Raw genomic sequence first — 27764 nt, 5'->3', positions numbered from 1 at the left:
AAGCCAGTCGTCCAGGTAAAGAAAGACCGGTATGCCCCACTGCCTGAGATAGGCCGCAACCACCACCATGCCTTTGATGAAGGGGAGCACCACAAACTGATAGTGCTGCTTGCACCGTAGGAACCTCCTGTGGCCTGGGAAGATGGAGATATGGAAATAAACATCCTTTAAATCAAGGGCAGCATGCCAGTCACCTGGATTCAGAGAGGGAATGATGGAGGCTAAAGAGACTATATGGAACTTCAATTTCTTGAGAGATCTGTTGAGGCATCACAGGACTAAGATGGGCCTCAAGCCTCCTTATGTCTTTGGGATTAGAAAGCAGAGGGAATAAAATTCTTTCCCCCTCAGTTCTCAAGGAATTTTTTCGAGGGCACCCATCGCAAGAGGACTTGAACCTCCTGGGTGAGAAGTTGCTTGTGAGAAGGGTCCCTGAAGAGGCACAGGGAAGGTTGGTGGGAGCAAGGTAAACTGAAGGGTGTACTCGGCTGCTATTGTATTTAGTACCCAATGGTCCAATGTAATAGCAGCCCAGGCTGGGAGGAAAGGAGTGAGGTGGCCTGAAAATAATAGGGAATCTGGATCCCAGGGAATGGCTGGTAGGTCGCCCTTGGGTGCACCTTCAAGAGGTCCATTTGCAGCTTGAGCCTGATCAGTGGCATGGCCGGCGATTGGACCTGGCATCTTTTATAACCCCCTGATCATCTTCCAGTAGGGGTCTCCTCTAGGCTAGCTCCCAAATCTCTCTACCTATTGGGGCCTGAAATGCCTTCTAGCAGACGATGGGCTATAAAGGCCCAGGGAGTGCAACGTAGCCCTAGAATCTTTCAGCCCTGGCAGTCTGAAGTCCGTCTGGTCCACGAACAAGGCTGCATCATCAAAAGGGAGATCCTGGATTGACTGTTGGATCTCCGATGAGAGGCCAGACAATTGGCGCCACGATGCCCTTCTCATTGACACTGCAGATGCCATGGTTCTGGCTGCTAAATCTGCCACTGCTCCTCCAGGATGGCCTCAAACTCCTTCTTGGAGGCTTGTGGCAGGGAGTCAGAGAGTTTTCCCAATGACTGCCAGATGTTGAAATCATATCTATCCAACAGGGCTTGCTGGTTAGATATGTGCAACTGCAGACTTGCCATGGAATAAACCTTTTGTCTGAAAAGATCTAGCTTCTTAGCGTCCTCATTTTTAGGGGGGAGAACCTGCCTGTCGCTTCCTATCCCTTTTGTTGGCTGCTGTCACTACCAACAACCCTGGGGAGGGGTATGTATAGGGATATTCAAACCCTTTTGTGGGAACATATTTCTTTTTTATCCGCTAAGACATGGAAGGCAGGGATCAGCCACAGGATCTTTGCCAGTTTTACCAATCCCTCATGAACCGGGATGGCCACCGTGGATGGAGCTGCCGCTGCCAGGATGCCAAACAGTTCATCTGCGGGTTCTTTTAGCTCCTCCACCTTAAGACTGAGGTTTCATGCTACCCGCTTCAATAACTTCTGATGAGCCCTAAAGTCACCAAGTGGGACAGCACTGGAGGGTCTCACCATGGCTGCATCAGATGAAAAGGATGAGGCTGGTAGAGGCAAAGGAATAGGATCATCCTCTCTGGCGAGGGTAGCCCCTTCTGGGTAAGCTGTAGGGGCCTCTTCCTGGTCTGAATCCACATCCACGGCCCATTGACCTCGTGGTCATACCCCATTGGCGGTGCCATGAGGTAAGCCCATAGCTGTGGCAGCAAGCTGCTCTTTGGGTGGGATCACCTCCAAGTCTGAACTGCTCCTTGCGGACCATTGAGGTGACTAAGCCGCTTGCCTTGCCGCACTGTAGCGGGAATGCGGGGTGCTCCAGTGAAGGGGAGCGGTGCCGGGAGTCTGAGTGCTGTGTATCCCATGACCGGCTCTTGTCCTTGGGCTTCTTGTATGATATTGGTGACTGGGGCTAGGATGCCAGAGATCTGTGCTGGGAATCTGGGGACCAGAGGCGTTCCGGGGACCGGTGCCATCTCTCCGAAGACCGGTGCCATGGGTCTGGAGACTGCTCACGAATCGTAGACCAGTGCCTAGGTGTTGGGGAATGCTGTGGACTTCTAAGTGCTGGCTTCCCTCTGTAAGGCCCTGTGGACGAAAACAGTGCTTGGTCCCAGTGCGGAGGTCTTCCTTCTTGAAGGGTTGAGGGCACTGGGATGGCCAAGAGGTCTTTCATCATCTGGAAAGCCTCTGGTGTAGAGGGCACTGGCACTCCCTGGAGTCAGCAGCAAGTCCAGTGTTAGGTTCAAGACCCAGATGGGTGAGAACACCCTGAGGATCGGTGGAGACAGGTGTTCTGATGTGGGTCTCGCTTAGTCCCTTGTGCCTTTCTTCTCTTTCTTCAGTGCTGGTGAGTACCCCTACACGGCATGTGCCTTCTTTGGTTTCTTCTTTGGCACTGGAAATGGCAACTGGTGTCAGGAAGATGATGGTGCTGGGGGGCACTCTGCACCGAAGCCGACTTGCTCAGCACTGAGTCCGACTGGCTTGGTTCTGCTGCTGCTGCTGAGTGCCGACTCCATTAAAAGTGCCCTCAATCTAATGTCCCAATCTTTCTTCGTGCAAGGCCTGAAGCCTTTGCAAATCCTGCACCTGTCTTGCACTTGAGCCTCTCCCAAACACTTTAGACAGCTCTGGTGCGGATCGTTGACTGGCACAGGCTTCGTACATGAAGCACAGGGTTTAAAACTGAGAGATCAGGGCATGCCCCGTCTCTGAGTCGATCTCTAAACCTAATACCATAATCTAACACTAACACTTCACAATAAATAAACTGAACTATATACACTAAGAAACAATGAAAACCACTAGGTAGAAAAGCTTGCAGTAGCAAGAGAACATTCCAGCACTGTCACAGGTGGTGAGAAGGAACTGAGAGAGGGGAGCCAGCAGCACCCTATATACGGATGCAATAACTGAGGAGATGAGTTGCTCCCACTTCCTTAGCACACATGGGGGGAGGGGCTGGGAAGCTGGTTCTGAGCAGGGCTGCCTGGGTAATACTGGAGCTGAGATCTCAGAGAGTGGAGCTGGGCTGCTTGGAAAGCATAACTACACCTTAGCTTCAGAAACAGTCATCATAATAATCATCATGTGTGAGTATTTTTAATGATGAACTAAACTGGATGTGTTTGCACATGGGGTGCAGGAATGAAGGGTATTTTATGGAGATGGTATAAATTAATGTTGCAATGGAATAGTGGGGGCTACTGCTGGAGTTCCCATTGTGCTGCAGAGTACTCAGGGTTTTGCTTATGCTACTACTTGCAATTGGAGCTGTGAGTATGTACAACAAAACAGAAGGATAAGCAAATCACCCTACAAATTTTCTGAACTACATTTCTGTTTTTTTCCACATTTGCTCTTTAGACTAAGGGCCTGATGCTGCAACTCATGCAAATATTCCATTTGACTTCACGTAAGTAAGAACTGCAGATTTCTGCCTTAGCTGAGAATTTATGGCCTTCAAACTTTACCTTCACAGTTTAATCCAGTAGAATCCAGAGAGAAGCCTCTCTGACACTCACAGCTGAAACTTCCAGGAGTGTTTTGGCAGATTCCTTTTGATCCACAAAGTGATGGCTGTGAACCACACTCATTGTTATCTAGAAAAAATATGCAGTGATTTTTAAAAGCTTTTATACAGATAAAGTAACGGAGGAGTAATAAAGTGTACTAGGGTTAGGGATAAGAAGTTACACATACAGGATACATATTCACACCTTTTTGGAGATATAGTTTGCACCTACTAAACTTGCAAGTCTAGCTACTTGATTTGCAGTGTTAGAACCATAAGTACTCAAATTTTTTAGCACAACTGAACTGGAGGGGCAAGCTGTACTGTACTTTGCCCCAATGACTGAATCACAAGTACAGACTGGGTGAAGAAAAAAGAGAATGGCCTTTCAAACATTTGGCCCACAGTGTATACTACACACTAAGATGGCTTTAATTTAGTCAGATATATATGCTAAAGCTTTTAAAGACATCTGTAGTTATCAAGGGAAAGAAAAAATTCTTTAATCTGTTTCTGATTAGCTTTTTTGGTTTTTTTAAGTCAGATTTTAATATTTTACCCCTTTGTCTCCACGTGGTTACATTTAGAATTAATATATAGTAATTACCTACAAATATTCACTAAGAAAATGCTTATTGTGGATGAGTTTTGACTTCCTCAGACATTTTTGCTTTTCATAAGTATCTGCCTTTTTGAAATACTGAGAAATAAAATATTGTCATCTTTGTAATATTAAATCTGTGGTACAAAAGAAATAGATCAAAAGGCTCATATTAAGTATTGCCCTTGTTTTTCTAACAAAGAGAAATGCAGGAAAACTCATTGTCAAAGTGTTCTTACCAATACACGCAGTGTGATGTTGAGTGAAGCCTGGTGGACATTTACAGGTGAAGCCCCCAAGAGTGTTAACACAGAGGAATTGGCAGTTGTGTTGTTTGGTTTGACATTCATCAAGATCTGAAAGTAGCAGATTTCTCTTAGTAAGACTCCATGAAAAAGATTTAGCCATGTTTATTCTCTTTAAGCTGCAAACAATACGATCATTTGAAAGTATTTCCTTTTAACTCAGTAATAATTTCTTAATCTTATCACTTGAAGCTTAAATCCACATTCAGCCATGAAGTACATGCTCAAGCAAGTTAAATAGTGTCCTCCATGATTTTCCACTCTATTAACACCAATTTTATGCTGGTGTAAATACAACTTGAAGTTAACAAAGTTACACATGTAGAATTAGTGTAATTGATTGGAGAATCAGGCCTGTTAGGTGCATGATGGTCAGAAAATGAGTAGCTACGGTAATTTAGCATTAGCGTCCTACTGCAACTGGAATTGGTGCAAGGCTTTTCCTGTGCCATTCTACCTTTTTTTCTAATCTAAGTTATACCAGTTTTATACCAGGCTTAATGACAAATTCACGCAAGTTGTAATTCACCACTTATACCTGACATGCAATTTATACCACCTTCTATTTCACCACTGACTTTGGACCAGAGACTTCCATGGGAGCTACAGCTGTTATATCACCTCTTGGAGTTTATGGAGTTGAGGGTATTTATAAAGTGGCCATCGAGTAAAATAAATTTCAAAACCCTAACAAAACTAGATGTAACTGATAACTTTCTTCACCTTTACAAGTCTTTCCATCCTCTTGCAGGATGTAGCCACGGGGACATGAGCACTGGTAGCTTCCTTCTGAGTTCTTGCAGATAAAGTTGCATGGTTTTGGAGACTGGGAGCATTCATCAAGATCTAAGTTGGAGAACCAATAATTAGTTTAAAAAAAATACTCATTTACTTACAAAAACACTACTAATGAACTGTGACAGCTGCACAAATAAAAGTCCCTAATATTTCCAGATTATTTTTATAATTACTGCTTTCCATGCTTCCTAATTGTCCTCTTCTTTACAGATGGGAGCTACCAGTGAAATAACCCGAGAGGGTGGATAACTGAGTGTTTCCTTTGAAGCAATAGTACATTTGCTTTGAGGATCAGCTAGAACAGTGAAACTAATTTCTAAAGATAAAGCCTCTCACTCAGGGGCACCTTGTGATCCCTTTACTCTTATTGAATAGTAACTTCATTAGTCATCCTTTGGAGCAATGAATTAATTAGCCTCTACCAAAAGTAGGGATCACAAGCTTATTCTGCAAATCATGATTTGCCTTGTTAGCAGGGCCCAAGCATAATTTTTTTGGGGCCATTACAAACTTGTAACATGGGTCCCCTCCCACACGCATAATGGGTGTTGCAGCCTGGGCCAGGCTGTGCAGGGCTTCCGGGCCCTAGTAAAGTGTACCCTTTTCCCTCCCCATGTGGGGGCCCTGTTTGTTAGTGGCCAGTTCAGTGGCATCACGTTCATGTTGCTGCTAAAATACCACTGGGTTAGCTGAACTATATGCTAAATCAGGTCTAAGGGTTCCCAAAAACTAAGTGAAGACAAAAGTGAATTTTGTGAAGAGATGATTTTTGTATTCCACGGCATTAAATAATTTCACTATGAAAATAGGTATTTTATTTAAAAAAAAAAATCTGTTTGATTAGCAAAAATACTAAGCATTAGCGTGATAACCTTACCCATACAGGATGTCCCACTTATGTCAGTGGTGTAGCCAACCTTACAAAAGCATCTAAAGGAACCCATTGTGTTGATGCACTGGCCATTTCTACACAGGTTTGGCATGACCTGACATTCATCAATATCTGGAGAGGAAATATAAACATGTCACGTTTTAAAATATGAGAGCAGGAGCTCAGTATCACATTTGAATATGGCACCTACCGTCTAATTTGATTTAGAAACATCTAGTTTTTTAAAAGCAAGCTCATTACCCATTTAAAAAAAAAATTCTCTTGCTTGCCTTTTTTGTGAGCTGACAAAATGATCTTGTTTGCAGTGACAAATTCCAGCTTGCTGACTCTCATGGAATTACAGGACATTGAAACAGTACTGGCTGTATACAGATTCCTTTTTTCCCCTAACACTCTACCAACTCCTCCGCCCCCTCATGAATTTATTACAAACTACTATTCCTTACATTTTCATTCGAGATGGGCCCAATGCAAACACCCTTCATACTTTTGTAAAATTCTATTTTACATCTGGGTCTAAACTCTATAACGTGGTCCAACCTAATTCTCTTGCTGATGTGCTGAGAAACCAAGTTCAGTTTTGCAAACTAAATCTGCACAATCTGTACATTTAATAGAAATGAATTTTGTGACTGGTTTGACTTTCTTTTAACATAAGGAATTAAAAACGTATGTTAGGTTATACTTCCTTTGTAGAAATATGAAGAAATATGCAGATCTTAGAATGAAACTATTGTGTAGCTACAAGTTTCAGCTGTTGATGCTTTTTGGCTCATGTATATACATTTTGCAGCATGCAAAAGCTTCTTGACAGCTTCTAGCTTTTCAGTTTATTAGTCATGGTCTCCTGTTTTAGGGCCCAATCCTGCAAATCCTTGCTTATGTGAATATTCCCACAGCAGCCATTAGTTAAAAAGCATCTGAAATAAATTATTATTGAATGTATAGGAAAGACCAAGCTGAGCAATTTTGCCGTAAACTTTGCTGGTAACGTCAGCTAAATATTTTCTCAGAGATTTAAGAAAACATGTTACTTTCTGTGTTATCTTTAATTTCTTTTTCCTCTCCTCTACCTCTCTCCTGCCCTCCCTACAGTTACCTCTTCCATCTGTCATATATCCTGGTCCATGTGGACAGAGTTTCTTGTATTGGGTGGTTCCTGGAAGAGGACAAAGCTCACACTGGTTACCCCAGCCTCGCCCTCCATCACAGCAGCACTCTGACTTGGTGACTAGGTTACGACTACTAGATGCCATCTGGCACATTGTCTGTAAAACTTCAGCAAAGCAGAATCCTTGGCGGTTATCTGAAAGGACAGAGTGAAGGGATCAAGAAAGAACGTGAGCTGGATGTGCATTAAACAAGAAATTTGACTGATACTATTATGGTCTATTATTATTACATATGAATGCTTTTAAAAGTGAACTAGAAAAGCAAACTGCAGTCAGCCCAGATGTATGTGCTGACTGACTCTGTCAGCAACCAGTCTGTGAGGAGCAGCTAGCATATTAATACGGCTTAACTTACTTTACCCTAAAAATCCTTTGATGATCTGCTGCTGTTGAAGGTTTGCTAGGACTGCCCCCAAATGAGTCAGTGGTTACATGAGACCTAATATCAGTTATGTCTTAGAATGATGCATTCTGGAGCATCCCCCGAGCAAACCTTGCAGAAAAGCCTACTTGTGTGAATGATAAAATAAACTGGCAAAACTCAAGTGTAAAAGAGGGCCTTAGCATGCTAAATATCCTTCCCAGTGAGCATAATTTCTTACATAGAGGATACTGACACTAGTAATAGTTCCTGCCTGATTTGTTAATTAAAATGGACTGCATTTCTTTATTGCAGGCTGTTCTCCGACAGCAGCTCTATCACTGGCAATATTTCCTTTCATAGTAAAAATCAGCTGTATTTTACTAAAAATGTTACACACCATGGACCATATTCATTCCTGGATTTGCACTGGCTCTTGGAAGCACATTCTCCACTCCACCCTACGCTCAGGCATACATCTCCAGTGTCAGAAAAATCTACCCAGAGGGACATTTAGGAAGCACAGCAAATTTTAACTTGTTCTCTGCTGAGGAACCCCAAAAGACACAGGGCTAAACTGATTCAGATGAATGGTTTCTGTTGGTGGGGCGCCACTCACATCTTACATTTGTTCCTTTAGATATTATGATGGAGGGCAGGTGACAACAAATTGCCTGATCGTCCTCTACACAAATCTACTGAGGAACAGAATCAGCAGGTACAGAGGTATAAATTAAACTTCCCTGCATCAGATAGGTGAATTTAATTGTTTTTAGACATGCCTTTATTTTTCCCCTTAATTTGAACCACCAGCTAAAATTACATGGTGATATTAAATGAACACTGATCTCATCATTGAAAATATGACCTGCACTGCAGCAACTTCAGAGAGATTAACAAGATCCAATTTTGTTGGAAGAGAATTATTATATCTATTTAGTTAAGAGTTGTTCCTGACTTTAAGCTTTTACATTTCACTGTTTTAAAAAGGGTCCTACAAATTTTATTAAGGAAATTAGATAACTTTTTATGTGTTGAAATAGAAAGGGGATTGAATGGCATCACAACTGATTGTACACTTTAAAATCAACTCTGACATCTGGATCACTTTTTGATTCATTGTGATATCCCTGCATACATCATGTGGTGATGTCATAGCTACCATGGAACATTGCTACAAAGTGGACGTGAGCCACAGACTGAAAGCTGTGCTGAGCAGCAGGTTTTTAGTAGAGGGTATAGTTTGAAATGTAACGTATTTATATATTTTACTGAATATACTTTAATCCTTTAGAGATTACTTTGTCTCCTTTATGTAATGACCACCTACAAATCCATTGTTTAAAGGAGTAAGGATTTTTTTATTACTTTATGAAAACTGGCTTTAATAATTGTAGATATACAGAAAAATTTTCAAAAACATGTAAATGACTTAGGAGCCTAACTATGAAAAGATTTTAATAGGATTTAGGCTCCTTAATCATTTAGGTGCTTTTGAAAATTTTTATCCATAGTGATCTAATTAAATTTACCAAAGGCAAGCAATCATTGCACTGTTTCTTCCCCCCAATGTAATTTTCATACAGTCCACATTTAGGTATCTTGAAATTTATTGGGTTTCAGTCAGTCCAAAATAGTGTACAGAAGGCAATAAAGTCATGTGCAATTACATCAATTAAAGTCTATGACTATCACTTTTCATTCTGCTTATGCTTAACTAATTTAAATATCAGTAAAACTTTACACCTGTGACTGAATTTTCCTACTGTGGAGCCATACTCTGAAAATGTCAACATTATTCACTTTCTTCTATATTCTAACTAAGAAACAGCAGTAGTTGACTTCAGCTCTACTAAATAGGTATATTGTGCAAGACATTTTGAAAGCTAGGCTCACTGACAACATTCTGATCTGGTGTTCATACAAAGCTTTGATTTATACTTATGCTAAATGGAAGTCTGACAATATTGCACAATCTGATCAGCAAATGTATTGGGTTTTAATTCTAAAGAAATACCCAGCACAGTGCATTTCAGTGATCCTCCCCCAGCTGCTACCTAACCCTTTGGCTCCTAAAGTCCCTAGTTTCCACTGATAAAGACACCTCATGTGCCTAAATTTCTGCTACTGGGCATGCACAAACCACCTGAGTCCTGACGCCCAGCACCTCATTCACGTCTAAACCCTGGTGGGATTCACAAATGAGGTGTTCCTCTCTCTATCTAATCCTCAAGGTTTGATCCAGTATGCATGCTCAGAGGATGGTGGTGGTGCTCCCAGTAAATATTTAAACATTCATTGGAGAAGGGCTTTGAACCCAGGTCTTCCCCAGTCTTGGGTGAAAGCCCTAACAGGAGAGATTGAGAACAGACCCAGAGTATCCCACAGTAAGGACACTCTCCTGGGAGGTGGGGTACCTGGGATCCAAAGCCTTCTCCACACCAGGCAGAATAGGGGTTTGAACCTGGGTCTCTAACATTCTGCTGAGTGCTCTACCCTGGGCTGTTGACTAAAAGCACCACCACAAACCCACCTCCCCCTCAGTTTTTGTGAGAAAGGCACCTAAACCAGGTCAGCCCTAAATCCAGGAGAGAGTTTACAGTTGCAATTCCCAAGTTGAGGGACGTGCCTTCTGTCTAAGCATCTAACTCCCTTTGAGGAGCAAGGCTTAGGCCAATCCCTCTCCTCAGCATATCATATTGGCTAGTTAATATGACACCCCCTTGGCTTGCTGGCTTCTGTGAATCCGATTCTTTGTCTATACTACACATGGGAAAAGGTAGGTGCCTGTCTAGGTGCCTAACAGAGTTGCAGATTCCACTAGGCAGCAAGGTGCCTAAAAGTTGGGTGTTGCAGTGCCTCGTCTAAGTCCCCTTTGTAGCTAGCCTGGAATCTTCCTGTGTATTTTGGGGAAGCTGGGATATCAGTCCACCTGTTCAGCCAACCAGTCATGACAGTGATGGTGGTTGTGTCAATGCTGAAGGTCTGCTCAAAGGCTTAGAACAGGGACTTAAATTATGACTGCAACTACATTTGGATGAGGATGCTTCCCTTGAAAATGTATCACAAGCAGGATCATGAAACCCAGTTTCATTTAATGGTACATTTACTCTGGAAGCAGCTGAAAAAACTGATTTCCTGCACTTTTTGGGAGGAGCACAGTCCTTACGCCTTAAAAATTCTTGACAATGATTGTAGTTTGCTCTAGAACAGTGTTTCTCAACCTGGGGGTTTAGAGGGGTCGCAAGTGCAGAGCTGGTATTGGGGGTGGCAAGAAAGGCAATTGCCTGGAGCCACAGGGGTGCCATGAAACTAAGTTACATGCCTCAGCCCCGTGGGGGTGGGACTCAGGCTTCAGGGGTACAGTAGTTTGGAAAGGTTAAGAACCACTGCTCTAGAAGAATTGTCTGATTTCATCACTTCAGTTCAGTTGATGTTTTCTTATCACTTCCTAAAATGTTAAGCATTTTGAATCCAATAAATCCATACACTGATGTCTGATAATCAAAGTATTAAACAATAACCAGTTGTTTGTGTTGAACGGTAGCTTTCACATTTACTACACTACAACCTCAGAGTTACAAACTGACCAGTCAACCACACACCTCATTTGGAGTCAGAAGTAAACAATCAGGCAGCCGCAGAGAAAAGAAAAGAAAAAAAACAAATGCAGTACCGTACTGTGTTAAAGATAAGCTACTAAAAAAAAAGGGGGAAAGCAGCGTTTTTCTTCTGCATAGTAATGTTTCAAAACTATATTAAGTTAATGTTCTGTTGTAAACTTTTGAAAGAACCACTGTAATGTTTTGTTCAGTTACGAACATTTCAGTGTTACAAACCACCTCCATTCCTAAGGTGTTCGTAACTCTGAGGTTCTACTATAGTTAAAATGAGAAACCACTCTGTGAATGCACAATTCTGAAGGCTGAAAAAAACAAGATAAGCAGCTCTCTCATCAGATGTCCTCCCCTCTTCCAGAAGCTACTAGATTCTAACAAACCAAGCCCCCACCTGACAGTTAACAGTTCTACTCACTTTCCTTTCTTCAGCATCCAGTACCAGCTTCACCAACCACCCCTGCCTCTCCCCAATTATCAGTGACTGCATATATTTTCCTTCCTCTTTATGTTATTAGACTATCCTCAAACTTTCTTATTGTTTCCAAGTGGGCATAAGATGCTTTACGTTTGCATCACCTCCCTTTTAATTGTTTAGAATGTATTTATAATTTTCATTTACAGACTGAAATTAGAGCCTATGACATACAGAATTTTGCTAGTAACATTGCCTGTCCTTATTTTAAATGTTCATGTTATAATAATCTCCATCTAGCAAAAGAGTGAGTTAAAAAATCTGATAACATCAATAAAATAATGATTTGTACATATTTTTACACATAAATGTACAGTATAACAGATCTAACATTGGAATTCTGTAGCAGCAGTATCTTTAAAAAATAGGTTCTGGCTCTGGAATAATTAAAAATATTTTGCTCTTAACATCAGATTTGTTATTTAACATTAGCATCAGCCTATTCTACATTACATACAAACTATTTTCTCTTTGGCATTAGATTACCATTTGATGCAATTTTTCCTGGCTATGTTAATTATAAATTTTTCCAGAAATAAAAGAAATCACTGTTTCTTTTTGAAAGCTCAATTTATCTTAATCCTGAAAAATCAGATCAAGGATCATTATTTACTCTCTTCTACACACAGCCAAGAGACGTGAAGAACTCAGGGTCTGCATTATTGGTAGAAATCTTAGAAAGCAGTACTTTTATTTTTTATTTAAATATTCCACCTTCATTTTATTGCACAAAGTTTATACTTTTTCATGTAATGGGAAATGTATGCCAAGGAAATCAACTTACCAAGACACTCAGTGCCTGATGGGCTTGATTGGAATCCTTCATTACATTCACACCTGTAGCTTCCAATAGTGTTCACACAACGACCATTTTCACAGATAGCTGGCTTGGTACGGCATTCATTTTCATCTTTACAAAAATATCACACACATACACACAATAAACGTAATTTAAAACTTAACTCTGACAAACAGTTTTTAGTCTGTCAATTCAGATATTTACTCTACAGGCAAATAAAATTCAAACATTTTGGTAACTAATATATTTGTATTCGGTGGCTAAACAGCTGAATAAGCCTCCAAAGGCTAAGGTTCACTCTTCCCTTGTGAGCTCAGCACACTCTATGTGCTTTGAAGAAGGTATGGAAAAATATAACATCTTAGAAAGATAAACCTTGTCAATTTCCTACCAATTATGAAAGGAAGGACAAATGCAATATAGTATGTTTCAAGTGAACCCATGGTTTAAGTCTGCTGCACTACAACTTTGTCCAGCAATTAATATTAAAATGAAATTTAAATACTAATGAAGAGTCATTCAAAATAAAATAGTGTGAGTCATTAAGAAACAGAAAGTTAATAGTTAGTCATATGGCTCCGATTCAGTAAAGTGAACCTAATAAGGAAGTGTACCTAAGCACATGCTTAAACCAGTGAAGTCAGTAAAAACTAAGTATGTGCTTAGGTGCCTTTCCTGAAATAGGATTTATAATACCAAAATGTCTGTTCCCTTCTTTCTTCCATGTTAGCTTGCAAAAAACATATAGATACAGTAACGTTGGGAGATTTGGATGTTCAGGGCAAAAACAGAGAGAGGTTTGAATGAAACAGCCAGATCTCTGATAAAGGCACAATTCTTGATTTCTGACTAGCAAATAGACTGATGTTCTTTATGATTAAAGAAGACTGCTTTCCCTGAATGCACAAAAAAATCAGAAGAATTCTGTAAAGAGATTTTTTTCTGCTCCTGAGGGAAGATTATTTATTACTGTTCTATTGAACACATTCCCCAGGACAGATGTTTAAGAGAACTAAAGACTTTTTTTTTTAAACTTGGAGATAGATTCCAGTACATTTTGTCAACACAGAAAGCTTCAGAATGAGCAATGATTATGTTACCCTGCAAGGAAAAAAAATTTCGATTCCAGACACACCAGCACTTGGTCAGATCTATCCATTTTCCCTGTAAACAAATTACAGTAATGGCCAAGGAAAGCTGTTTCCATATTTATTATAACATGAGAGAACTGTTCTGAATTGTGATGTTTTTTAATTTCTATGAATTCTTTGGCTGGAGTAAAATTTTCATATTTTACTTTAGATTGTTACATCCTAACTCTGAAAAAGCTGGATACATAAATTTAATTTCTCTACTATTAATGCAGATTTTTGCAAATATACAATTTCTTGTTTACCTACAATTACCTTCTACTTCTATTATTCATATTTAAAGAACAATCAAAAAAGATCCTTTTTGGCTAGCTAATTAAAGGCTTTATTGGGTAGTCAGAGTAATTTTAAGATTTAATTCTTACAACCCTGTACACCAAAAGCAAAGGTAGGCCACACAGAAAAATAAACGAAAATAGACTGAAGGGCCCAATTCAGCAACTCTAATTCACGATAAGTCGTACTGAGATCATTGGGACTACTTGTGTAAGAATTACTCAGTATAAAGATCAGAGAATCATGCAAGCCCTAAAATAAGGAAAGACTGGACAGAACAGGGTGAGACTAAACATGTCAAGTGGAAGGTTCAAGAGGCCTTGTATCTCCATTCCTATGAACAGATGTTTGTGTACAGATAGCTGAGCACCGATGCATTTTGTGCTTGCGTTTCTGGGCCTACAAAATATAGCAGATGCAATTGTGAGCAGCTGTGCCTCTAATTCTTTATCTATACCCACAGTCAAGTAGCAAAAGGTGTAACCAGTTAGCACCTAACTGCCATTTGTGACTTTGGAGATCTTCCGTTTAGTCTGCTATTCAATAATTTAGAATTTTAGAGCAGGTTTGGATGGGCAAAATTGTACAAAAAATTTGCCCCTTTAATGTTTAAATGCAGAAAACAATCAAGTCACAAAGAGACAATATCCTTTAAGGAGCTGGCTTTTTCTGAAAGATAAATGGAGTTGTCTCAAAGTCAAAGTAACAACTTTATACCAATTCTCCAGTGTCAAGTAGTACAATAGAGTAAATTTTCTTTATTTCTTTGTATTAAAAAAATTCCTACCGTTTCAGTGATCTTGGACTGCTTGAGAGAAATATGTCTCTGGTTATCTCAATTACTTTCCAAAGAGGTATATAATTCTGACACCTAACAATAGTATGCTGTGACTAGTTATTTTCCAAATGTACTTACATATTATAAACTTTTCATTTTATTGTTGGAACAATATATATGAAATGTTTCCTTCCCAAGCCTTACCCATGCAACTTTCCCCATCAGGTCTACGAGTCATTCCAGGAGGGCAGATACACATGAAGGTGCCAATCAGGTTTTTGCACATCATGCCTCTTGATTCACAATCATGGAGACCTTCAGCACATTCATCCAGGTCTGAAAAAAAATGTAGTACATATTGTATTTCAAATAACAAAGACCTAGTAGGAATTCTTTCTTGTAGGTTCAATTGTAGAAAACAACTAGTATTTGTTGTTCAGAAAATATATTTTTTATTTTTCTTCTTAGTGTCAACTGTTTTTATTAAGAGTAGAAGAGATGACAAGATATTTGAGGGGAGGGGATATGAACTCTGCAATTAATCAAAACCCTGAGAGCCACTCCCAATTTGTATAAAATTAAGCAAATAGCCACTACCCTCCTCTTTAATATGTTACATTATAACCCACAGAGAGGATATGTTCCAGCATGAAATGCGCCATTTTGATCCAAGTTTTTGTGGCAAGTGGAGACAATAGGATCCACCAGGCAATGTTCGTTTGTCTCTGAGACAATGCTGAATGTATCAATTTGGTGCATCATATGGTAGGTTGTGTTGCAACATTGTATTGAAGAGTATGGGTACAGGATGCACTGAAAGACTTTTGACTGTATTTTCGCCATGTATGGGTAACAGGTATGGGGAAAAAATTACATTTCAATAGCAACCATTGCTTTCTAAAATTTTGTTAAAGTAATTACCTTTGCACATCTTTTGGTCTTCTCTCAGTTCATAGCCAACTGGACAGGTGCATTCATAGAAACCATAAGTGTTGATGCACCGAAAAGCACACAGCAAAGGGTTCTGCACACACTCATTTATGTCTGAATAGTAAGGAAAAGGGAGACTGAATGCTATGCTCCAGTTTAATTGTAATAGCACCACTGGAACTTTCTTTATACCAATATTTTCTGTGTTACCATCTAAAAAATGTTAGAAATCAATGCTTCACCATGGGAAATTTTTTGTGTATTTTTGAAGCTGCATAAATAAGAAATAAATTTACCCATGGTACCCTCAGTTTAGAAGTATAGCCTGCCAAATATATTGCATTTTATAATATATCCACTTCTAAAGCCTCCTTTAAGGTTACAGTGGCAAGTGTTTTGTATTTTGTTTTTGGCTGAGATTTTACTACATGATACTATTCACAATAGACAGTCTTTTCAACAGTGTGATAAGCCAGCATTTCCCCAAGCTTTTGAAAGCTGAGCCCCTATTCAGGAACATAAACTAATCATGCCCTTCTTCTTCTTCAAACCCACCATGCGTTGTTAAAGGCCTACCCAAAGTGTATAGATCTTCATAATATGACCCACCCTCCCCTTTCCTACATACTTTGATGAGCAGTGAAATACTTAACAATGTTGACATTTCAAGTATTATCACTGGCATTTGACTTGGCCCTCATTGAAATGAATAGGGCAGTTCATACTCCAAAGCTACTGTGTCAGTTACTGCAAACACAGACAGACACTTTTGAACTGATTATTCTTGGGTCACATTTCCAAAGTTTTCTTTTCAACCATGGTACTTAGAACCTTATTTTATTTTTAAATGAATGCTGAGACTTTGGAGAACAGTAGATCGGCCTATCTGTGCCCCTTCTGTGCCATCCCTAGAGGCCACACTCCAGAATTTGGGAAAAACTAACAAGCAGTGTCTTTGACTAACACATTTATCTGCACTCAGATGCTACATTAATGGCCATTACAATGTATCAATGAGTAGATTTAAAATATTCAGTTATTCTTAGAAACACTTCTAACAGGCAACATACTTCTCTAGAGTTGGGTCAGGAGAAAACTTTTCCTTCAAAAGGAATGTTAGCTGGGTTACACTATACCACTAGACTAGTCATGAAACATGCTATTTTTGCTACATTTACTTTTACAAAGCTCATTTCAACCCTAGACTTTATTTTTCATGACCATATTTCAAGAGGTTCCTTCTAACTTATAGCTTTGACTTTTTGATAAAAACCCAATACATACACTATGGTAGCACAAAAACGTGATAGTTAATAAAATACTTCAAATATAAGAGAAAAAGAGGAAGTAAAAAGAAGGAAAATCACAATTTACCTTCACAATTCATCATTGGGCCTGGCTCAAACCCTTCATGACAGTTACATTCAAAACTACCAATCACATTAGTGCATGTGCCATTTCCACATGGATTGCCAATCGAACATTCATCAGTATCTAGGATGAAATACGTAAAACACAAACTTAAGAGAACTGGGACACAGGTTAAGTAGTATTTTAAGCTTATGAACTTTAATCATTGCTATCCTTGCAATATACAGTGTCTGCCAAATGTAGAATCAGCACATACCTACACAGTGCACTCCAGTGAAATCTAAATTATATCCCATAGGGCACTCACAGCGGAATGATCCATCAGTGTTGATACAATGACCATTTGAACAAATGCCTGGGCTCTCAAGACATTCATTGACATCTGAAAAATAGAAAGCCATGTAAACTAAGATCTTTCAGCTGTCAAATTCAGCTGTTTTATATTCAATATTGCATTTCTAATGCAAAGCAGCAAATGATCAAAAAGTAAGCATCTTGGTTTTATAGGTCTTGGGCCAAAATATAGCTATGCAGTTTCAAAAATAGAATAAATTCTATAAGCTTTCTCAGTGCCCAAAACTTCTGTCTCCCTTGAAAACAAAACAAAAAAAAACAAAATAAAAAGCTTTACAGAATGGAGCCTAGTTTAACTAGGAATTAAAGATTTTCTAAGTGGCGTCAGAAATAAAGCATAGGCAGTTTGACTGCTTAATTTGGGGAGCGGAGGGGGGGGGGGGGGGGTCGGGAAAGGGTAGGGAGTTAGATATATATGTCTAACTAATCAGCTTATTCTGCTGCCAACCCTTAGCTTAAGCTACCTTGTCAAGCAGCTTAATTTCTCGGCCAATTGCTTCCCTGAACCTCCAGCTACCGGTCATGTGACCAGAAGCCAGAAGTGCTTCATTTTCCGCCAGGCCCACCCGACTCAGCCACAGGCCATGCCAAAAGATAAGTCCTAAAAAAATTATCATAAGTTTGGGGGGGGCCAATGCCCCCCCATGCCCGCCCCCAAACTCCGCCCATAAAATAAAGCAATACCTTCCCGAGTATCATCAATCCCAGGGATAGTTCCATGGCCATACGGACACAAATCCTGGAAAGCAACTGTATAGGAACATTTAAAACAAACATTCTGAATGGATGAAAGTGATCCAAGACCATGAAGGCAGTTGACTGTAGTATTTTTAAAACTAATGCTTGTTTGAATTTAATTAACATCAATGAAAAAGAGAGATTCTGATCACATATTTTCCTCATTATTGAGTGTATTGTTCCTTCCTGCTACTTTCAGCTGCAACATCCTTTAATAGTAATAAACCAGGGTAATAGTATCAAGGTCTATAGAGCAGTTTCCTAGAACATAATCATTTAATGCTCCCCTCCTTCAGTTTGTTTAGTTTAAACCAAATGTAAGGGTAACCTCACTGCTTGTACATAGAGGCACTGAAGAAACAAATGCCAGGGATGGCGCTAACCCACATTTTGCCCTTTCCTCTATCCCAAAGCAACAATAACTACTGTGGGAGGCTGTTAGTTTACTTCTGTGCAGACCCACTATTTTGACTTCACATTTCAGTCTTTCCCTACACTTTCTTGTATTTCAAATTGTTTCCTTTTGCTAGTTGAAAGGCAGAATTGATTTTTAAATGATGGTAGAAATGGCTGCTGAAAGATCTGCACACTAGATGAAGTATCCTTCCCATCTTTCACATTGTCTCCTTTTTCCTCTTAGGATGGGGGAAAGGATTATTTTAAACCTTGATGTATACCTTCTTCTTCCTTGGGGCAGAGCTCACAAGGGTCACCCCATCCCTCTCCTGGCATCTTACTGCAGCAACATTTCGCCTTTGTGGTGTTGAAAGCCTTTGGGATAGAGCATTTCCCATTCTCAAAGTTAGTGAAACAAAAGCTCTGACGGGTATCTAGAAAGGCAAGAAAAACAAACAAAACCCCAGCATAAGTTATAAGAAAACCCACATGCACTAAATGACAGCCTCCCATTCAATTAGATAAAAGTGTGTCTGAAAATGAAAGGGATAATTCTAGGCCTGAGTTTTCCCCGTTATTTTAGGGAATGCCTCTCCCACCCAGACAACAGGATACCAACCAAGTTATGCACAACTATTGTCTGCTGCATTTAGTATTGAGGTGAAGACTAAGGGCTTGTCTACACTTGAAACACTACAGTGGCACTGCTGTAGTACTTTAGTGTAGACATTACGTAGGCTGATGGGAGGGATTTTTCCTGCGGCGTAGGTAATTCACCTCCTTGAGAGGCAGTAGCTAGGTCAATGGAAGAATTCTTCCAGATTCCTAGCATTGTCTACACTGGGGGTTAGGTTGGCTTAACTGCATCCCTCAGAGGGGTGGATTTTTCACACCCCCTGAGCAATGTAGCTGAGTCGACCTATCTTTTTAATGTAGATCAGGCCTCAAGACTGTCTTGTGTATTACCCACCCTCTTCAGGCCAGCAGGGACCACCATTACACAGGAAAAAATACTTCCACCCCGTCACGCTTGCCTTTACAAATGACACCTCCACATAATCCCAGACTCTGCCAGCCTGAGGAATAAGGAACTGAGCTCAGGACTCAAATGTGGTTTTCCTACAAGTAAACATATGGATTTTTCTTTCATAAAAAACTAACAGTATAACAAAATATTTGTAAAGTACAGAAAGAAAAGGACTTCTTTTAACATTTTGAGGCAGGTTCCCTGTCATGTCCAGAATTTGCTGGATGCAGCTGAGCATGGGTGCTGTCAGGAAGTTGGTTATAGCTCTGTGATTGTCTGCCCTGACCCCTGGCCCAGTGCTAGTTCAGCAGGATTGAACATCACCTTGGGAAAGGTGAATGGCATCTCAGGGGGGCTGTGGGGACAAAGGTATAGAAGCCAATGTCTGCTCATACACTGTGGGTATAAATAGCCTGGGAGACACGAAGGGAGCATAACAGGGCAGGGAATCTACCCCTAGAAGAACTAATGAGTTATTTAGTTTTGTAAAAAGGACTAAAGGTCACAGTGACTGTGGGTCATATTGCTAAGTGGTACTGGAAGATAAGAAAGATTTATTGTCTTCTGTAGAGGATGGTGCACCATGTGACAAACATTTATTTTGCTGGAATGACCTAATCATATTATTTTTTAACATAATAAACTTGCAATAAGAGCATGACATGGCAACAATTCTGACAACCTGTGAAAGGTTACTAATAGTCCCCACTCTTCTTGCAAAGTTTCTGTTAATATTGCTGTCAGCAATCCCATGCTTTAACCCTGCATCTTACCAAAACACCTTCGTCCATTGTCAGAAAGCACAAAGCCTATGGGACAGATGCATTGAAAGCCTCCTGGAGTATTAGTGCAGGAGCCAAAGAGACAGATGTTGGGGTCTTCGTTGCACTCATCAATATCTGCAATATAATAGGAGAAAAGATTCATCATCATTAGCCCACCTGGCATCTATTTTGTGCATTTCTTTGATATCTGAAAGAAGATTTTACTTCAGCTACACACACTACTCTATTCAAGCAGCAAAACAGACACAAGAAAGCCCCTTCACATCTTTCCTTTTTAAAATAGTGATTGAAGTGTGAATTTTTTCCATTTGTTTATTAGTTTTTATTATCCCATACTCTTCTAAGCGTGTCTGCTTTTTGTCTTCTGAATCCTTCCTGTACCATCAGACTTCACTTTGGGCACCTCTTATTGTCTTATTCATATTATAAATGTTTTCAAACCACAACAGAAGCAGATATTTTAGGACAGGAAAAGAAAAAGATTCTCTGTAAATATGAAACAGCCAACATGAAACATTCTAAATGTTCTCTTCTGACTTCAGAAAGTACGGAGCCCCCATAGCACTTGCACACATTAATATTTACAAATGTTTTCTGCAGCCACTGTTAATTTGCTAGCATATACAAATGTTTCTTTGAAACCCTTGGCTTTCAACCACTTACTAAAACAAAATACAGCTAGGAATGTTTAAACTTGGGGATTTATGTAATGTTAAAGTTAAACAAAGAAAAATAAAGGAATTTTTTACAACTTAAGTGCTTAATTAATCTAATATACACTACTAATGATTTACACTTTAATAATGAACTATTCACAATTAATTACAGGCACAACCACTGGTTGGAACTACTTGCAAAGCAAGAGAACAGTGTTCCAATGACTCACTGACGGAAAGAAGGAACTGAGGGGGCAGCGAGATGGCAGCTGCCTATATACTGAACCATGAAGGTTGCACTCCAGGGGGCAGCAGAGCCAACCTGGCATGTACCACTAGGAAAAAGCTTCCGGCAATGGTGCATGCAGTGCACACACACCTATATAGGAATGGACATGAGCAAGTACTCAAAGAGGAATCTTGGTAATTTGCATTTTTCTTTAATATAACTAATGAGCCTCAATTCTAATATGTTTTAATTGCTTGCAAGTCTATACTGTGTGTGTAGTACACACAATTGGTTGTGTCTACATTTGAGTGGTGAACAGTTGATTATAGATTTATATGGTTCTGGGTGAATTAATACATTGTTGGTTGGTTAAGAATAAACAAGTGTCCTGATTTGAGAAATTCTGTTCAAGATAAAAGTTGATCAAGGCTATGTTTATACTGACGGTGACAAATTCGCCACCGTCAGATTGATCAGTCTGGATCGATTGAGCAGTCAGTTTAGACCGCTCAATCGATCAGGAAGTCGAATGAGTAAATCCACCCCCTCAAGAAGTGTGAGCAGCGCGCAGAAGGGAAGCAGAGCAGTCGACATGAGTTACGCAAACTACTCTGTGTACTTTGCGTAACTCCCGTCGACTGCCACCGAATCGCGAGGTAAGTGTAAACCAGTCCCTAGTAAGTTAATGCTCCCTGGACTCAATAAAAAGGGTTTATCCTATTGAATTCTATTATATAGTGACAAACCTAATTTGTTAGACTTCAGCTTTAAAAATATAACTGTCACCCTGGCAATGTAATAAATTGACCCCCCCCTTCCATGCTTACACCAGCCTTGGAACTGCCTCCACTTTTGCAGGTAGGTTTTCCTCATGACTGGCTACCTACTGCTCAGGAGTACAGAGTAAACTTTGGGATAGCAGTCCAGTTCTATGCCCGAGAACCACCGAGAAGCCAGGCCTTGGCTGCAGACATGAGAGATTGGGGTGGATTATGGTACCCAAGTCTTGTATCAGGAGACTTACTGCATGAAGAAGGCAAAAAGGCACTAGAAGAGAGAGAAGCAGATTCAGGAACCGCACTTGCCTTGGCCACGATGGTGCTATCAGGATAGCTACTGCTCATTTTTGTTTCAGTTTGTTCAGGGCTTTAAGGATCAGTGGTGCTGGAAAGTAGGCATACAAGAGAATGCGAGGCCCAGGAACAGTGAGGGTATCCCCTATGAAGTTAAAACTGTAGTCTCTCCCACCGATGAGAAGAAGCATCAGCACTTCATATTGGATAGTGTTCAGAAAGATCAACTTTAGGTAGGCCCAAGAACCGGTTAATACTCTGAAAGGCTGAGTTGTTGAGCTCTGACTCATGGTCTTGGTGTAAGTGCCTGCTCAGAGAATCTGATATGGTGTTTTGCAGGCCTGGAAGGAAGACCACTGAGACAGTTATGCAGTGGAATAAGCTCCAGTTCCACAGTCTTAGTGATTTGGCACATAAGGATTAGGATCTTGCTCTCCTCCTCCCCCCCCCGACAATTTATATAATTGCTGCTCTGTTGTCCAGTATTACCTTGACTGAGCGGCCCTCAGTGCTGAATGTGGAGGAAATACTGGCACACAGAGAACTGCCCTGAATTCGAGAACGTTGATATGGAGACAAGCTTCTTGAGGAATCCATTAGCCCTGGGCTGTGAAGCCTCGCATCCCAACCAAGCAGAGAGGCCTTTGTAGTGATGACTCTTGATGGGGACGAATGCAAAAATGGAACTCCCACACAAAAACTTTGGGAGGATCCTTCCACCAACTGAGAGAGTAGAGAACTCTTGGAGGTATGGTCACTCACTTGAAAAGACTGTATTAGGAGTGTAAACCATTCAGAGCCAGGCCTGAAAGCACTGAAGGTGAGGTCCTCCACGGGGCATCACAAACATACAGGCTGACATGTGGCCTAAGAGCTGCAGGCAAGCCCTTGCTTGATTTGGGCTCTGCTCTAGAGTGGAGATAAGAATGGCCATAGTGATGAACCTGTCTGCAGGTGGGTATGCTCTGGCGGTTGAGGAGTCCATAGTAGCTCCAGTAAAGTCTGTGTCTGCTATACCAGTGTTAGGGTAGACTTTTCCAGGTTTAGACGAAGGCCCAGAATGTAAAATAAGGGTAGGGCCTTGTTTTTTTCTGACTGGACCTCAAGGAAGGAGCAACCCTGGAGGATCCAGTTGTCCAGATAGGGAAAGATGGTTATCCCACCTGATGCAGTTGAGCTTGAATGACAGATAAAAAGATCCTCAGAGCAGCTGAAAGGCCAAAGAAGATGACATATTACTGGAAATGCTCTGTACCAACAAAGATGCAAGATGAGTGTATAACTACATGAAAGTATGCAGTCTAGAGGTTGAGGGCAATGAATCAGTCTCTGGGATCTCAGGATGGAATTATTGTTGCTAGGGTCAGTATCTTGAAAGGCTGCAAGAAGATAAAGGTATTCATAGTCATGAGATCTAGAATCAATCTCCATCCTCCTTTTCTTTTGGGAACAGAAAGTACTTGGAGCAGAAACCTCTTCTGACAAATTCTGGGGGAAGTGGCTCAATCACCCACAGAAATAGAGGTTGAATCTCCTGCCTTAGGAGAACCATGTGAGAAGCATCCCTGAAGAGGTAGGGAAATGGGGGGGAGGGGGAGGAGGGAAGGGAATGGAAATGAATGAAATATCCTGTGGAAACCTCATCTAAGATCCATCTGTCTGATGTGATGAATTCCCAGGCAGGTAGAAAATGGGAGAGATGGTACCCAAGGAGTAGGTGGAAGGAGATCCAGAGAAGGGGGTGGTTCATGACCCTTGACCATGCTAACAAAATGGACATTTGAAGGAAGGTGTAGACTGGGAGTTCACTGTTGAAGAGGGCCCCTTCTTGTGAGGTCTAGAAGGATTCTCCATGTTTCATATAGATCTGGTATTGAAAAGGTTGAGAACGTTGAGCAAGCTACAATTTGCTAAATCATCTTTTTGTTGTAGGCATATAGATCCCAAGGGATTTCAGAGTCACCCTGTAATCCTTAAAGGAATGATGTGAGCTGTTGGTGTCACTGCTGAATAGCTTAGGCCCTTCAAAAGGAAGGTCCTACTCTGTGTTCTGAACCTCTCTGGAGAAACTGGAGGATTTCAGCAAAAGGGCTTGCCACGTGATGAGAGTGATTGTCATCAAATGTGAGGCTGTGTCAGCTGCATTGAGGAAGGTTTGAAAGGAAGCCTTCACAATCATCTGGCCTTCCAATATAAGAGCTTGAAACTGCTCTCTCTGGTCTTTGGCAGGTGGTCACTAAAATGTGTAAATTTAGCAGTTTGTGAAATCATATTCTGCCATTGAGGCCTGATGGTTTGCAACCCTAAACTGGAGAGCAGCCAATGACTAGCTCTTTTGGCCGAGAAGGTCCAGATTCTTCAGCTCTTTATCCAAGGGAGTTGATTTGGAATAAGCTTGTTGGCTGCTCTTGTTGACAGCATCCATTACCAAAGAGTTGGGGGAGGGATAGGAGAAAATATATTCTAGTCCTTTGGCCAGTACATAATATTTTAATTCGCTTTCTTGCAAGTAGGTGGGATGATAGCAGGATTCTGCCACACAGTATGGGCTGCTGACAGTAAAACCTCATTAATGGGTAAGGTGATCTTGCCTTGGGTGGGGAGGAATGCACAGTCCCCACCAGGGAGTGTTGAGTTTCATGGATTTCTTCCAGAGGGATCTGGAGTGATTCCACTATTCTTTTCATCAGGCTCTGGAAAGCCCTTATGTCATCTGCATATGATGGTGGTGGGGCCATAACCACCTCATCAGGTAAGGAGGAGGACCTTCTAAACCTCTAACAAGAGCTCCTCTCCTCCTGGGGAGGAGGTTCCTGTGGTACCGGTGTCTGTTGATAAAGATGGGGCCTCTTATGGGAGGATACCCTGTAATACTGGTCTCCATATGGAGCTCATGAGTTCCAGAAAGACAACTCGGGTGCATCAAGATGATGACATGAATGTCTGCTGGTTTCTGTGATCTCCTCCTCAGGCAATACACCTCCAGAGAATGGAGTTGGAATGGAAAAGAGGTAGAATCCTGGATGGAAACATCCCAGTCTGAAGAAGTATCCTCCCCCACGTCCTATTAAAGAGATCCACCCATCGTTAGTGGGGGTTGTATCAATACTAGGGGGGATGAGACTTATGCTGGCGTGCAGGATAATGTGAGGACGCTCTGGCTCCAAATGGTGAGAAGGGAGGGATCCTTTTGGTACCCCTTAGAAGGGGAGACCTGGGTTCCTCTGTAATTAAGAGGGCTTCATGGGAGAGGAATTTGGACAGTACCAGAGAGGCTGGACAGTGCTCAACAGGAACCTACAAAGGCACTGGGGACAATGAAAAGTTACAGTCTCAGCACTCTGAACATATGTAACCAAAGGTAGACTGTACCAGGGAGGCGGTGTGGAGGTAAGGCCCATGCACTCCCTGTGGCTATGTAAAGAGGAAGAGAGTAGTGGAGTACTGGTTGAAGGTGGCTTATTAGAGGTCTCTGATTCCAATACCAATGATGGTGCCACTCGTGGTTTGTTAGAAGACTTCTTGGCACAAGATGTACCCAAAGTCTCTTTGGCAGGTACTGGTAGCTTGGTACTGGGACCTGCAGAAGCCTTAGCAGTACTCATACTGGGACGCAGGTCTCCTTGTTCTCTCCCCTAAAGAGAGAACGTTCCCCTTTTGGAAAATCTCTCTCTCTCTCTCTCTCTCGGGGTTTTCCTCCTCTGAGTGTTTCACTTCCGAATCTGTCTTATGGTCTTTGAAAGTCACCAGTCTGGATTAAATGACTGAGGCCAATGTATGGGGGGCATTGTGGAGGGATGTGAAGGGAGTTGAACCCCACAGGTCTCAACAAGCACTCCATCAGGAAAAGCTTCTATCTATCCTCCCTCAGCTTGTGAGATTGGCTTTTAAACCCAGTGCAAACCTTGCTCTTAGATGAGACATATGATTCTCCAAGGCAGCTGGGATGCTTGTTGCTGAGGGGGAAAGACCTGTGGCAAGTCTGGCAGGGTTTGAAACCCTGGGTCTTTGATATAACACAAGCAAGGTAATTGGAAATCAAGAGTGAGGGTGGAAGATCCTGACTGCAAAGAAAGATGATCCGGGTGAGGTGGGGGCAAGGCCCCCAGAAACACAAATGTGTGCTAAAGCAAATAAAAAACAAATAATATAACAATTAGGAAGAAAATAAATAAAATACTTAATTTCTTAAGATTATAGTAGCTGAGAAGTTAACAGTGGGCATCACTATGCTCTGTCTTGAGCAAAGGGCAGTTGAGAAGGAACTGGAGCAGTGATGGATCCACCTCTCCCTATATACCCTTGCATCCGAGTGCAAGGATGTACAGAGTGCAGGCGTGGACACTGCTAACTAAAATCTCTGAGCAAGAGTGCACGGGCATATGCACATCCTATGGTGGAGCACACACAGGGGCAACAACTCAAAGAAGAACTCCAAGATCTGCACTTTCAATCCACCATTTGGCAGATAGTGCTTCCTAAAACTGCCTTTCAGAATATGTTACACTCCCGAAATATTTCACTGCATGAGGTAGATATTACAGGATCTAGCAGGCATGAAAGCATACACTGATATTATAATGGGCATGGATGCCAGAGCATAAAAGAGAGTACAATGATTTAAACAACATTCTGATGATATCTCCAGAGCTGCAATTTTCTGGCCCCTGAAAGACATCAAACTCTCCATATGTTCCTTGAAAGGAGGGCTGGGAGTAGTACTATTACCGTATTATGAACTGATTGATTTACCAGTCTCATATGCATGTAGGGCTAAAACAATTGTAAAGAAGATGTATGTTCAAACTGAAAAAAAGAGACATTAGGTCTGGCATATGGATGTACTAGATTTCACAATTTTATGGCCATAGCTTCAAAGCAGAAAGTAATCATAAACCTCTGATTGCAATACACAAAAAGAGTTTTGGAGAAGCACCACTAAAGATATAGTGATTGCTTTTAAAAATACAGAAGTATGATGTGACCCTGAAGTTCCAACCTGGACACCACTAAGTAATGGCAGACACCCTCACCAGAGCATGTGCTCCATCTGTCAATACACAGTTTGATGATCTGGAACAAAAAGTAAATATACATGCGAACACAATAAAAGTGTCACAATCTGTATCTGGAAACAAACAGCTAAAGATGAAATGCTGCAAGCAGTGATACAAGTGATAAATAAAGGAGAGGTGAAAAAACCAGCACTTCTCACCTGTATATTCCTATTATAGAAATGAGCTTTCAATGATCTTAGGAATGCTCTTGAAGGGGACATAGATTGTAGTTCCCACAGAGTGATGAGAAGGCAAAGTTTGGAATGAATACACGAAGAGCACCTTAGAATGACCAAATCAAAAAGGAGAGCTACAGAAATTGTATTCTGGCCACAGATGAATAGTGACATTGAAGAAATGGGAGCAGATGTGAAATGT

The 27764-nt window shown here is 41.0% G+C and overlaps 1 protein-coding gene across 2 annotated transcripts in view; it reads right to left on the bottom strand.

The window, feature by feature from the left end:
- The window catches only part of FBN2 (fibrillin 2), a 277388-nt gene that overhangs the window by 15475 nt on the left and 234149 nt on the right, over positions 1-27764 (bottom strand). For both annotated transcript variants that reach the window (XM_067569251.1, XM_067569252.1), the window contains 13 exons: positions 20360-20485; positions 18841-18993; positions 18110-18175; positions 17328-17453; positions 17075-17194; positions 15692-15814; positions 14975-15106; positions 12551-12676; positions 7241-7447; positions 6127-6252; positions 5175-5297; positions 4386-4502; positions 3505-3633 (listed from right to left, as the gene is read on the bottom strand). In XM_067569251.1, coding sequence (XP_067425352.1) covers positions 3505-3633; positions 4386-4502; positions 5175-5297; positions 6127-6252; positions 7241-7447; positions 12551-12676; positions 14975-15106; positions 15692-15814; positions 17075-17194; positions 17328-17453; positions 18110-18175; positions 18841-18993; positions 20360-20485 — 1674 coding nt within the window. The remainder of the gene's footprint in view (positions 1-3504; positions 3634-4385; positions 4503-5174; positions 5298-6126; positions 6253-7240; positions 7448-12550; positions 12677-14974; positions 15107-15691; positions 15815-17074; positions 17195-17327; positions 17454-18109; positions 18176-18840; positions 18994-20359; positions 20486-27764) is intronic.

Source organism: Emydura macquarii, unplaced genomic scaffold (assembly GCF_026122565.2).
Source record: "Emydura macquarii macquarii isolate MOO-44397 ecotype Brisbane River unplaced genomic scaffold, CSIRO-AGI_Emac_v2 contig_2897, whole genome shotgun sequence".
Taxonomy (NCBI): domain Eukaryota; kingdom Metazoa; phylum Chordata; order Testudines; family Chelidae; genus Emydura; species Emydura macquarii.
The sequence above is the reverse complement of the archived record's forward strand: the minus strand, read 5'-3'. Positions and strand labels throughout refer to the sequence as shown.